Source organism: Tursiops truncatus, chromosome 17 (genome assembly GCF_011762595.2).
Source record: "Tursiops truncatus isolate mTurTru1 chromosome 17, mTurTru1.mat.Y, whole genome shotgun sequence".
In the NCBI taxonomy this organism is placed as follows: domain Eukaryota; kingdom Metazoa; phylum Chordata; class Mammalia; order Artiodactyla; family Delphinidae; genus Tursiops; species Tursiops truncatus.
This window is the reverse complement of record NC_047050.1, coordinates 8,384,050-8,398,730: the sequence shown is the minus strand read 5'-3', so window position 1 is coordinate 8,398,730 and position 14,681 is coordinate 8,384,050. Positions and strand designations below refer to the sequence as shown.

Genomic DNA, 14,681 nt, shown 5'->3' with positions numbered 1-14,681 from the left:
GGAAGGTTTGTAGCTTCCTTTTTTCAAAAACGTCTGTGATAATATTGTTACGCCATCTATTTAAAAATAAAAAGGAAAATGGTGTAGCGTCTTGACTTGTGTTTTGCCAAGACTAGACTTATGTTCTAGAGCAAGTCTGCCTAGCTCGCAGAATCTTCTCTTAGGCGTTCAGGGCCTCATCTGTAGTCAATGTTGAAATAAATTATGATGCTTCGTACAGGGCAGCAGGCAGTTTCGAAACTGAGGCTCAGAGTGACTCATTGGTCTCACCAGGGATGGTGGGAGTGACTGGGATGACCTAAGTATGACATGACACTCAGCTGACCAATTCTGTGCCCGACTTCCTGAAAGCCTGCAGCAGCTATAGTACTTGGGTTTCTGTAATGGAGCCAGTCTTCTAAAATTGTGGTGAAACCGCAGGTCCAACCATGATGCAGCGTTTTAATTACACACAGAACATTTCACTTCGAAAATGTGTGTGGGATAGTGGCCCTGAGGCAGTTGCCAAAATAATGTCACTTACCTTTAGGCAGCACCCTCAGGCTCTAAGCAGGTATATAAGACCTGCTTTTCCAAATTTCTGTGTAAGGATTACCAAATAGTCAACTTAGCTGTTAACAGTAATCACCTTAAAACCATCAGAATAAACGCACAGGGCAAAAAAGAAGTAAACAACATGGTGATTACTTTTTTTTTTTTTTTTTGCCATTCTCTTTGACCGTAGCCACATCCTAATGGCTTGGGTTCCATTATCATTTCTCTACTCTGCACAGCATTTCTTTACTCTGAGAAGTGTTTTGAATCGTTCTTTCCTCTCTCATTGGTCATTTTTTTAGCAGCTGACCTTTGCCCTGTGTCTGCACCTCCTGCTTCTGGCCTCCTCCTTTCTCTCCCGCTGACTCAGTTTCTCTACCCTTAGACATGCCTTTGTTTCCTACCCCTCAAAACATAGGAATGCAGATCAAATTCTTCAAACTCTTATTCCTTTTCTGCCCACTGAGAATCTTGGGAAACCCCATAGATGATCAGTTTTCTTCTAAGGAGGGAAGAGAGGCGGTGATGAGCAACCCTGGGGTTTTGCTCACCCTTCTTTCTACCTGTTTTCTCATTTTAACGTGACCGCCTCTTACACTCCTTGTAAAACTGTATATGGGACGTTTACTAACAAACAGAATTCAGTAGTGTCCTCATCCTAACCCTTTGTTCATTCCTTCCTTTCTACAACCGCTACTTTGACTTTTAGAATCCTGCATTTTCTATTCATTCATTCATTCATTCATTCCCTGCGTTTTCTTGACTCTCCCCTCTTTTTTTGTTACTTACAGGCTCCTGTATTACCTTCTGTTTTCCAAGTGCTGTGCTTTCTTTCATGTTTATACTCTTTCTGTTTATACAACAATCAACAATATGATGATTGTTGTTTAAATTATTAGTTCAGTCTTTGTCATGTCAAAAATATTGAAAAATGATTGAATATATTCTTTAAGTTCAGAAAAGACAGCTTAGGTTGATACTTTGGCATTTTATATAGTACAATGGCACATTGTTAATTTGTATCACTTTAGGGATTTATACCCAAACTGGAAAAGTTTTAAATCAAGTACTTATTATATTTTCATGTTTCTGATCAGCTAATCTGATGTTGATCTAATATGTTGGCTTATTTATGTTAACTCTAGCCTTTTCATCAATATAGCTCTTTTGACTATATCATAATAGTGGAGGGGTAGGGGGATAGTCTGATTCCCACCATTCTGCTTTTTAAGGGAAAATCCAGGCCTCCCCAGTCAAGAACATGCAGGAATCAGGAGGGGACATTAGCACCATTAAAAGTGTATTTTAATGCGTTACGCTAATTTCTCTTACACATTGGATAATACCCATCAGGAGGGGACATTAGCACCATTAAAAGTGTATTTTAATGCGTTACGCTAATTTCTTTTGCACATTGGATAATACCCATGTATTTAAAAGTTGTCATTGCAAGAATAAGTTTGACATTTTACCTAAATAAACTTTCTTGGGGAGTGGTCCAAGATAGCGTTCGGTATTACACGGTGGTATGCTGTTTTTGCTAGAGTTTAAGAAAGAACTGGGCTTTGTCTGTGAAAAATAGTTGTTAGACACACACACTGGTTTTGGTTATGTATGCATGTCGAGTAACTGGATAGATACAGACAGCCACAGGGAACAGTTAATTCACGTTTCTGTTTTTAATGTAGTCATTGGTAAGATACGCTAACACTTTTTTTCCAGAATGACAATGATGATATCTCAACCAAAATAAGTTGCCATTCTCAAATGAACTGTCTCATATGATGGAAACAACTTGCCATGAACAGAGAGAGGGGAGGAGATTTAGGAGTGGAGGGTGATTCAAACAACAGAACAGGAGTAAAAAAATCTCATACTGGCAGTGGGAGTGTGATTATGGTTTTGAGAAACATACCGAGGGGCTTCCACAGTTTCCAGCAGGAATAGGTGTGAAAGGGCTGAGGGGCTTTCTTGGGACACTTCAGACCTTAGTTGTAGGTGACAGGTTGTGCATGGTGCTGCCTCCACAGGGGATGAGCAGAAATCACCCTACCTCCTACCCTGGTGTCCCCAGGAAATGGATTGGCAGCCTGGAATGCCACTTTGGAAAGTTTGCTGATACCTGAGTGTAAAATAACATTTATGTGACCAGGAGATAGAATTGGGAACATCAGTTGGTTGGGATGCTAAGTACAGGCTGGCTGGAAAAAGTGTACGGCGAGGTATGTGGTACTGATACTTGTTAGAAGGTTAAAAATAAACACATCAGAACTTTCATTTGCCTAGAGAAGAAATAGAAAGCCTTTGCAGAGTTTCTAGATGAAGAGTAAAAAAGTTAGTATATACCTCCATAATGGTATAATTCTTATTTATGTAATTTTTTATAAAGAAAGTTTGAAACTATGGGAGAAAAGCCATGATTATTCAAACAGTAAAGAGTAAAATTCTATCAAAATATACTATCCTTTTTTTGAGTGGCAGTGATAATTGAGTAGGGAAATAAGGTCCCCAGGTCCTTTCACCCCTGGTGCTTGTAATTGATCATCTGTGTCCAAGCAGAAGTCCACTGACATCCAGGCACCACTGAGAGGGAAATGCCATTTCCTGTGGTAATTAGACATTTCTAAAGCCATCAATTCTTTCAGACCTAAGGCAGGTTGTGAAGTTGATTAAATCAATGATGTTTTTAAAATGCATTTTTCGGTTATAGGTAGTGAAAGTAAGGTTCTAAAATGACGTATGAATGATAGATATTTGTATGTTGCAGGAGTGTATTTTTTTAATGGTGAATTTAAGTAAATTTGTTTAATAGTTGCATCAATTTAAACTATTTTATAGATACTTATTTTTTAATTACCTTAATATTTTCTGTTTGTAACATATTTTCATCTTGTAAACACCAACAGAAGGACCTGGTGGGGTAGCCAAGAGAAAAACCAAGGCTAAAGGTATTTTCTCTTTTTCAAATTAGCCTTGAGTGAATCAAGTTTAATGCTTGAAAATGCATGACAGTTTATAGATAATGTTTTGTAGATGCAGCTACTAATGCTAAACACTATTGCTTTTTGGTTTGGGTACACCTTTGGTTGTAAGTAGTTTTATCAAGGTTTCATTAAAGAGTTTTCTGCCTCGGGCCTATAATTTTAAGTAATTTCCTTTTTCAGATTATCAAAACCTCGGAACAGTCTTTAAACTACACATTAAATTTACAGTATATACATCCTATCTACCTTCTAAAACTTTTCTTTAGTCTAAATTTTTGAGGTACTGTCGGAAATAAAGATGAGTTCATCAATGATTGATTTCCTTTTTCCAAAAGCTCTGATGATGCTGTCTTAGAGCACAATAAAAGCTAGTGGGACCACACTTGTAGTTTTCAGTAAAATGAAAACTTAGATTTCATTATGCCGGTATAGAATTTGCTGTGTTTGATATTTTGACTCATTAAAAATTATTACACCTGTCAACCATTCTGTATAGGCTAACAGCTTATTATTGCAGCCTTATTTTATATTCCTTTGGTTTTTCTCGTTTACTGTAAAGATTTCTGTACTTTCGGGAGAGGGGCATGGGGAAAGTGCATGCTTTTCTTCATAAACTTGTAATACTCTTTTGTGTTCAAGTGCTTGGCACATTGTATGTAGTTGGATTTTGGTGAAACATTAACAGGTGAGACTTTTACTATGTGATTTACAGGGTTTTGTGATTTGTATTTTAACTTTAAGATTAGGAACTTTTAATGTTTTAACTTTGATATCCCGCCTGAATAATTCCCGGGAAGAAAACCAGAATTTTTACCATTTTATTCTTACGTAAGTAATTATGAAATAAATGGCCAATAAAGTATAATTTGACTCCTTGATCTAGAGAGGCAAATTCAACATTAAAGATTTAATACTTTAAAAACTGTGTGCAAAGTAACACGTGCCAGCATTGCACCAGCCTTCTGCTCTTGCAGTGTTACTTATCTATGTTACTCTGAACGGCGTTGGAAAAGAATGAGGACTTTGAGGATGGTTGATGATTTATGAATTCTATTCTGTATTTTTACAAGGTTTTAATAAAATTGTCAGGAAGAATCGAATAACATTTTGTACTCTGAGTTTTACATGATTCTGATGGGCAGAAACATCTTCCACGTTTTATTATATTAAAGAAATCTTTCTCTTTTTTGTTTCTGCTTAAATGCTACGTTATACAGTAAACACCTTGCTTCTCGTATGATTTCTTAATGAGGAATCAAGGAGGTGAAATTCAAAGCTTTTGCTAGCAGCACTGTTCAACTTGATGTAAAGCAGGTTGAAAGCAGCACCTCACGTGAGATTTGGAATCACCTGTATATTCCGTTTAATTGTTCTCTCTTCTGTGAGCATGGACAGCATAGATGTTGGCTTGGAGTGGCTCTACGTAAAATAACGGGAAATATACTTAAAGGAATACTGATTTCATAATGTTGAATAGAAACAGAAAAGAAGTTCTCCTTGTCATCTTAGACACTGTAGATAACAAACTTAAAATTTTGTGCTCATGGAAATTGTGTTTTTCTAAACTAAGAAAATTAAATCGTATTTAACTTTTCATTTGTGCGTTATATTTGTTTCCAAGGAATGCAAGCACAGATATTTTAAGGACATACTTTTTTTGTTAGAGCTAAAGACTTTTAAATTATCTTTGTACAAATACTTGCAAGCTATGGAAAATGTGTTCCTTTAATTATGTCAGTGTTCCTTTAATTATGTTGTCATAGCTGTGACATGTGAGTTGTTAACGCTCTGTGTAAAGTGCTGCCTTTATGGCTGGACTCATTTTATTAATATTGCATGTTAACCTTGTTCTGAGGCAAATCATACTATATTGCCAGCTGGGAAAGTGATGGCAAGTTTCTAGCATTTCTTTTATAGCTGATACTTCATAGAGGTTTGCAGCTGTTTTTAGCCAATTTAAAACTAGTGGATGAAAGTCACTTTTTGAATGATCATTTCATGTGTGTGGGGAGATAGAAAAAAAGACAATACTTTTGCACTAAGTTGCTGTCTATGAATTAAGAGATGACTTTCAATAAACATTTTTCCCTTTAATTGGAAAACCGGAAAGTTAAAGAACTCACTAAAGAAGAGCTCAAGAAGGAAAAAGAGAAGCTTGAGTCAAGGAGGGAAAGTAAGCATGAAGAGAGGAAAAGGGGCAAGAAAGAAAAGGAGGATGACAGGAAGGAGAAGAAAATTGCGGATTCAGTTGTCTCCAGGAAAGAGTCGCCTAGGGTTAAAAAGGACAAAGACAAGGAGAAAGCGGGACTAGGTAAAGGTACTAAAGCCAAGGAAAATAGGAAAAAATCAACGAATATCAAGGATTCTTCTGGTAAAGTGGCACCCAAAGACAAAGATGATAGAAAAGCAGGGAGAAGTTCTGCCAAACAGGCACACTTAGCAAAGGGGAGCAACGAGAAGAGAAAGAACTGAAGCTGCAGCAGCGTCCCAGGAAGTGGTAACATTCTTCATCGTGATTTGCTGCTGAAGGGCATAGAAAACTTGGTATTGCTCTGGTTGGGGAAGATGTGTCATTTAGCCATTGACTATATTTATTGGTGCTCAACCAAGTAAATTCTTTGAAATTGAGGAACCCGTCTCATGCTTCGAAATTTAAAAGACGAAGCTTTAAAACAATATGTAATAAAAATATGATGTAATAACGTCTGTTTTTATTAACTTATTGATCGTGTATCGGGTAAATGTATATGTGTAATATGAATTGTAATGATTTATTAATACAGAATATTTTCACTGGAGTTCAGCAAGAATATGAAAATTTTAAATAGTATTTATATGCAGCGTGATTTGTAAGTTTCAGGAATGATAAATACTCAGGTAGGAGGTTACCACCTTCTCTGTTAGCTGTTGTCTTTCTTCCCTCCTTCGCCTTCCTGCTTTCCTGCTTCCCATTCTTCTTCAACCACCCTTTTCCTTCTCCACTTCCTTTCTCCATCCCCTTTTCCTTCCCCCAGCTCTTGCCAGGGCATCTCCTCGGGCTCTTGTGAAGTTGCCTGTGAGTCTCCGTCCCCAGGCCCAGCCAGCACCATCCCCCTCCCCCTGCCCCCCTCTCAGGGGGCTGCTCCTTCCTCAGGCTCTTCCCCATTCAACTCCTTTTCATCTCTCCTCCTGGTCTTTTACCATCTGCTTTACCTCCTTTTTCACCCCGCTGTGCTGCCTCACTCCTCACCCTGCCTCTCCCGCTCCAACCATCCCTCCCCCACCTTCTCCTGTTGCCCAGTACTTAGTGTTCACTGTGTTCTGAGAATTCTAGAAACAGTCCTGGATAAAAGAGAGAATTTTATGTAGAAGAACAATTTTAGAATGCCTATTTATGACATCTTTACAGACTTTAATTATTTCAAATTAGGATATCCTTTCATTTTAAATCCTTAATTTTATCCTTAATTTTAAATTAAGACTTTACAGACTTTAATTATTTCAAATTAGGATATCCTTTCATTTTATATCACAATTTTTCAGTTATACTGGTGGAATGGCATATATTTTTCATATTTGATTGTATCATACTTGTTTACCGTTTCTAAGGAGTTGCAAATTTGAGATCAAAATTGAGTTCAGAAAACATTTAATAAAATGAAATTTCTGTAAGAAATATATTTCTACAAATGGTCTGTGCTGTTCTACATGAAGTCTTAATTCTGTAACCGTGACTGCTGGTGAAATTCAGTTACTGAATTTGAGAAGAATAACCTGGTTTGTTGTAACTGCATCGTAAGTGCTGCCACAAAATTTTTATTTGATTTTTAAAATAATTCTTCACCTTTTTCTTTGAAGAGCCTTTAAAAACAGAGATTTTGGCCTAATTAAAGATATTTCAAATCAGAAGTGAGTGAGTGTTAAGTGCAAATTTTCTAAAAGTATTTGTGTTTTTTGTTTTTTTAATATGCTGACACCTTTAATGCTTAAAATCAAGCACCTGTACATTTAGTTGACAAAAATTCCAACAGACATAATAAAATTATCCAGCAAGGGGGCAGGCCTAGAGAATATCTAGTCTAATATCTCTAATCCAATCCTATCATTCTGTTGTTTAAAAACTGAGTCCCAAAGAAATTGTCACATGGGTTAACTTGGGGCTTCCTATGTTGATCCGTCTGGATTTTATTATTTTTATAGTTTGATTATAGGAGCACAGTAAACCGCAGTGAATTTTATGGCTCATTTGGTGGCAAATACGGGGGCACTGGCTTGAGGTGAGTAGATCCCAAGTACAGACCTGTAATCAGCTGTTTCCTCCTAGCTCTCTTCTCAAATCTTGACCCTGCTGATTTCTACTTGACTTTATTCTATACGGAGGTGCTACCACTTGATGAGGAAGGTGGCCCTCCGGGGGCCCCAGACACATTTTTCTAGCTTAGCCATCCTTGTACAAAGATGCAGTTTTCTGGGCTGGCCCTGGGAGAAAAGTCCTGGGAGATTCTGGCTGTCCTGGTTGGGCCTGGAAGCATCTGTGACCATTCCTGTAGTCGGGGGACAGACTGGCTCCTGTGCACAAAGCTTTGGGTGTGGGTTGAGGGATTCCCTCTCAAACCACATGAAATGCTTCCTGCAGGAAAGAGTTTCTGGGAGAAGAAGAGGGAGACTCTGAGAACTGGACAGAACGAGAAGCAAAACTATATCCACCGACCACATAAAATTACAATCTTTAAAAAATATATACTGATGTTAGGTCTTGCTAAGATAAATAGATTGAGTTTTTAAATTTATGTATCAAATTTTAAGTGTTAATTTCTGTACAGATGACTTTTTTTTTCCTCCCTTGTAGAGAAGGGCAGCAAATTATAATGACCTTTACTGAGGGCATTCTAATAATTTTTACCTTGGTTTTTGAAGGACAGTCAATGGCTGTGGGGCATAAAGTACATAAATGCTAAATTCTAAGAAATTAGTGAAAAAAATTTAGACTAACCCTAATCAGCATAAGCATATAAGCATTATCTGTTGCTATTTAATAAAGCATCTGGAAATATTTTAGTTCTATCATTGAGTTTCCCTTTGAATAACAACTCAAGAATTGAATTGAAACTTCTGTCCTAAAATATTAAAAATATTTCAAGAGCTCTTGAGAACTGGGAATTGGCTTACTTTCTTTTTTTTCTTTCCTTCCATTTTCTTCAGTAAATAAAGGTTTCAACTGAATTTTATTGAAAATTGAGGTGACACTTTACTCAGATGCAGTTTTTTACTGTTCACCTAAAAAACTTAGTGGAAATATGCTTTTGGTCATGATTAATGGGTTAAAATTATGCTTGCTTTCTCAGTTTTACTTACTTTTTTATTCAGTATGTAGTTATTTCTATATTCTGCTGCTTCATATTTTTATGTAAGGATAATTAAAACCAGAAAGGTCACCTTTTTGAAATGTCAACTAAAAACAGGGACAAAAATTATATAACTTGAAGTAGTTGGGAGTCAGAAAAAGTCCTGAAAAGTGAAAATTAAATACTGAGTATAAATGTATTTTGTTATATCACTAACATTACTTAAGCTACACTAAGAGATGATGCATAGAATTCTAAAAAATGACATTCTTGGCATAATTTTCCTTTGTATGGTAACATTTCCCATGTGAGTAGCAGTCATCGTAAAGACGGTCAGTTTTACAAAAATATTTGAGAGCTTATCAGTTTTTCCAGGAATCTATTATCCTATAGTGTTCAGAATACTTTCTTTGGAAGAACTTTATAATCATTGATATTTTTCCTTCAGTTGTGATGTGTAATTTCTGTGTTTTCATTGGTTAATGGCTTTGTGTGTGAATTTCAGTTATTTCTAACATTGCTTGTAATCAACTATTTGCAATCTTATTTTTTTCAAGATTTTCAGTTTTACTTTATGGATGATTTGCATTGTGTATAGGTGGTCCCACAGCATTTCAAAATGAGGGAGAGACTGGTAAAGAAATTGACATAAATCTGTTAGCATGAAAGTTTGAATTAATCCCGGGGAATTAATTCTGCCAGAGTGGCTCATAGAGAGTATTTTGTAGTGTAATGGCCTGTGTAGCCATCCAACTTTGTAACTTCAGAGGTTCTCATAATGATTACTTGGGTAATAGGGACTCCCTGTATATACTTCCATTAGAAAACAAAGAAAGAGAGCAAACAAGTATGATTTTAAATGTTAACGGTTTGGGAATTCCCTGGCGGTCCAGTGGTTAGGACTCAGTGCTTCAGTGCAGGGGGCACAGGTTCCATCCCTGGATGGGGAAGTGAGGTCCCACATGCCGCACGGCCAAAGGAAACAAAATTTTTTTAGTGATTTAAGTTAACTGTAAATGTCATTTTCCATGAAATGGGTCTGCTGATTTAGTCTGTGTCTCCAGACTTTTATTCCTTTCTCCTGTGTCTTCCACTGTTCCTTCTGTTAATGCCCATTGGTAACAATTCTCCAAATCGGTTACTCAGTTCACCATAAAATGCATCTTGGAAATGCTGGTTTTTCTCTCCTTTCCCTCGAGGTGATTGTGCGTGAGTGGCTGGTACGTTGTTAGCACTCGTGCTTCCCTTTCTTTTGTCAGAATGATGGTAATAATTCTACCAAGTTGTTTCAGTCAGTTGTTAAAAGTTTGGAAGCACTGTGGCTATGATTCCCATTCCTTTTATCAACAGATTGTGAGACAAATAGTTAAGTTCTTTATTCTTTGCAACTAACGTATCATTGTAAAATGGGTGTACTGGGTCCTACTTTGTTTTACTGAGATCATTGAACGGGCAAATAAAAGTAATTCTAAATGTTACATATGTATAAAACTGCAAGAATGCTTAGTTATTTAAAGGATACTGCTACAACATGGAAACACAAGATGTGAAATGTAAAGCCTAAAAAAAAGTTATGAAGAAATAAAGTGTAGTCTTAAGTATATGGTATAATTGAGAAATTTCATACCCAGTCTAAGTGTGAAAAACTTATTTATAAGTTTGCTTTGTACCCACAACACGTTTTTCCGTAGAAGCGATTTTATGGTCTTTAGAGGTTTTTCCATCCAGTCCACAAAAACCTATTCAATTCCTAATTTCCAGTTCTGCAAGTCTCGGTGTAACTATGTTTCTATGGAAAAAGCATTCATCATTCTTCCTCAGGATATTAGGAACACGTTTAGATTTACTTCTAAGTATTTTCCAGAGTTCTTTTGGTTACATGTGTGAATCCATTCCAGTTAGCTTACGTGGACCAAAAACATTGATTGGCTCACATGACTGTAAAGCCCAGGGGTAGTTGTGCTTTTTGTCTTTTGGTTATGCTAGCTCTGGGTGCTCAGACAGTGGTCTGGACCTCTCTCTCCATCTTTGGGCTCTCTCAGGAGGTGGCCTTCCTTCTCAGGCAGCCTGGAGTCCCCCGTGCTCATATTTATTCCTAATTCTTACAGAATGGGGGATGGGGTAACCAAGCTGTGACTGCAAGACCAAGGGCATGCGAGTGCCACCCTTAAAACTGGGATGATGGAGAACCAGTCCCTCAATGAAATCAGTGCGCTTTTACCGGGAGAAGGGGGGCTAGGTGTGGGGCAGGCCACACGGTGAATATTTATACCCTGTATTTCATCCGCACCAAAGGCAGGCACTTCTGGAACTGTTTTCCCCTTCTCTCCTCCTCACCCGATGCCTCCTGCTGCCGCCCAGATATGAAGGGTTGAATGGGATGAGCCTGAATGGGTAGCTCAGAGTTAGAGCCCTGGGAATAGAGAGAACTCATCCCAACCCTTGGTCAACAATAACTTTAGGCAGTTAGAGGAATGTAAGAGAATATGCCATTTGATAAATACTGCCATTTAGTTATCAGGTGAGTTAGGTTTATTTTGTTAAACTCTTTACATTTTCCCCTGGTTCTGTCTAAAGAGAAAGTGTTCGTTCTTAGGAAACTGAAGGGTGAGTATTATATAGCAGACCCAGAAGGCTTATTCTCATGCAAATCTTGTTCGGGGTACTTGGAAAAAATCCTCAGTAACAATCTTTAGTGTCAGGGCCTACCTTCTCCATTTGCCTGAGGATAAAACCACATGAACTAGATGTTTATTACTGGTTTGGGATGTCATTTTTACGTAGAAATCAATTTCTGCAAAAGCTTCCATTTTCTAAGCCCTACAGAGCAGAAAATCATCTATTTTTCTTTGTTCTCATTTCATACCTCATTTGATTTCACTTCATGTGTGTATTTATCACTGTTTATTAGCATCTCTACATCGTAGAGGTCTGTCACTTCTTCCTTGCCTCAAATATTTCTTCTCTAAGATTAGAGGAAGGCATATACTTAAAGTTTCTGTGTTGTTTTTGATAATGAAATAAAGACCCACATGCTGTGTCATCTCTATTGCCCATTTATTGGTTCGTTGAAGAAATATTCGGAGTGTCTGCAGTGTATTGGGGGCTGTCCTAGGCCCTGCGGATACAGTCTCTACAATGAAATGCTCTGAGATAAACAGGAGATGGAGAAAAAATAAACTGGACTATTGTCTGTCCTGCCCACTTCCCCTCTGCGTACAACACGCTCCCACTGTGGTGGGCTGCCTTCTGCCTCTCTTGCAGTATCCAGCTAAGTCATCACATCTGTCCTCACGTTCTCTGATCCTCCCAGGTGGTTGGATTGTGTGCCTTGCAATTATCATGCTCTTCACTTTGCTTCTTTCTGGGACTTTGTTATTAGACTATGATTTATGTCCAGTACCTATCATAGTAACTGACATTAACAGGCATTCAATGGATGTTTATTGAATGGTTAACATATAAAGTAGATAATTAAAATATATTTCAGGTCTGTATACACTGTTAGTAATATTAGAAAGGTGAAAAATGTTTAAAAAAATTTTGTTAAGGAAAAACCCGGAAGCTTTTTCATTAATTGTTTTAACCACCTTGTAAGTTGCCTTAAGCTTTGTTCATGTTGTTGTGAGTATGTGTGCAAGGCAGGCGGGAGGGAGAGGTAGATTTGTTTCTTTAGAAGAAATAAAGGAAAACATTAACTGATGGGGAAGATGTGTATTTTCTGGGTTTAAATTATCTCATTTAATTCTTAAAAGCCTTCTAATGAGTTACTATTTTATCCGCTTTCCATACTTGTGGAGACCAAAGTTGTAGCAGTGGTAATGTGTTCAAGATGGGATTCAAATGGATTCAAAGGCAGCGCTCTTGGCTGCTGTTCCTAAGCTCCTACACATGGTCTCCTGTTGTGAGATGTTAAACTGAGTCCACTCCAACCCCATCTTTGTGGAGTCCCTCCATTGGTCCTGGAACCAGGCTCTTAGGAATCTTTCTGGCAGTGTTTAATTCTTTTGAGATTTATGTCATCCTCTTCCTGAAGCCTGTCTGTCCACCTTGGGTCACGTGAAAATGATTTGAATCTGGAATGGCTCTTACTGTGTGTCAGGGAAGCTCTTATAGTTCCTGGCAGTAGGGCTGCTCTTGGGATACCTGCCAGGATTGTACCTGCTGATTATACAAGCCAAGAACAACAGCAAGGATTAGCATGGCCAGTTAGTACGGGTGCCTTTGTGGTTTATTGATTTCCCAGAATGGGAAGAAAATCCACTTATTCTTTCCCATTATGGTCAGGTGTAGTTGGGTAGTAGTGAATGAAGTAAGCTGATACTAGGCTACAGTAATTGTATCAGGTAATTAAATTTGCTATGAATGGTTGATTTAAAGTGCTCACTTCATTTACTTTTTATAACTTACTCCATTTTTTAATTACAATTGGAAGAAAATTTATACATTTATTAAATGTAAACATTTAAAAAAAATTTTCCTAATTTGTCTCATGTGCTCAAAGAGCTGAAAACAAGGTGTGTTTTAAGGGAACTAGTTGGTTTTCCAAATCATGCAGGAGCTGTCGTGGTTGACGTGCAACGTTCGTTCAACCCTAGATAATTACTGTCAAACAGTTGTGGTCATCCTGCTGCTCTTGCCAGTTTAGGAATGGAAGTGGGTTCTGGTTCTGACTGTTAAAACTGAAAGGGAAGAATGGTGAGAAGTTCCAGGAAGGATTTCCTCAAGCCTAAGAGAAACAGAACAAGAGGTGGTCCTTTGCTTCTGGACATCATCTTGTCTGAAAGAGGAGCTTGCAGCTGGGAGAGCCCGGATTGCCACCCTGAAGATGAAGCCAGGGCTGAGAGCCAGCCCACCTGCTGTTAAGTAATAAACTTCCTTCTTGCTCGAGCCAGCGTGAGTCGGTGTTCTGTTGTTTGCAGCCACATCAGCATCAGAACCGATACATTCATTTCATAACCTGATTTGAAGATTCGTTTCAGAGCTGTATCCTTGCCCTGTGTACCTCATAATAAATCCAATTTGAAAACCTTTCATTTGCCTTATTTTATTTATTTTTCTTGTTTAATTTTTGTTTACTTTTTGCCTAAAATCTTGTATGAGACATGGATTTACCACTATTTTCTGGGGAACACTTCATGGATTCATGGATTAAAATGGACTTGGGTAACAGAAAAAATTTTGGAAACATCACAGTAAAAGCTTCCACATGGGTTATCAAAACAATAAGAATTATTCTAAAATGTGTTTTTGTTAAATATTAGGAAGTTTATAAGGGTCTGGGGAAAGAGATGTGTTAATGCGATCTTCAGCTTCTTTGAAGTTTACAAAATATTTTTGCACTGATTTCACCTCTGGAAAATAGCTGTGACCAGGTATTAGTACATTTACAATTCAGCTGCTGCTTTGGACAGAAAAGAAAGCTACTCAATATTTTCTCTTGTTATGCGCTTCTGCTTTCTCCCGTTGTTTTTCACGTTTTACAATGTCAATTTTAGAGACAAATAGCTCCCAGCTGATTTAGAGAAAGCTGTTTATTAGGGGCATCGTGGGTCTGAATATTGATGTACTAGTTGTTTTCAAGCACTTTTAGGATCAAAATTTTTTTCAAATGAAACTTTTCTCAGAATCCAGTAAGAACGGGATTTTCAGGCAGCTTAAATCTTTATTGTTTGATGGGGGAATATTTAACTGCTTATTGAACCCATGGAGCACAGTTTTGAAAGCCTGCTACAGATGGGATTCGTGAAGAATGACCCTGTAATTTTTCATCCAAACTGAGATGCTTTTGAGAGTGAAGTCATTTTACCAGGACAAAAGACAAACCAGACCGTCCGGG

General features: G+C 37.6%; 1 protein-coding gene across 25 annotated transcripts in view; it reads left to right on the top strand.

Annotated features, from left to right (window-relative positions):
- Positions 1-14,681, top strand: part of ASPH (aspartate beta-hydroxylase) — a 418,870-nt gene that overhangs the window by 46,498 nt on the left and 357,691 nt on the right. For 23 of the 25 annotated variants that reach the window (XR_012327192.1, XR_012327191.1, XR_012327194.1 and 20 more), the window contains exon 4: positions 3,441-3,482. The exons of 1 other annotated variant lie outside the window; for it this stretch is intronic. Coding sequence is in view for 8 of the 24 variants with exons in the window: in XM_033843144.2 (XP_033699035.1) it covers positions 3,441-3,482 (42 nt within the window). In the remaining 16 variants the exon portion in view is untranslated. Of the gene's footprint in view, positions 1-3,440; positions 3,483-5,628; positions 13,877-14,681 lie in introns of those variants that run through there. One more of the 25 variants, XM_033843145.2, reaches the window with a different exon arrangement.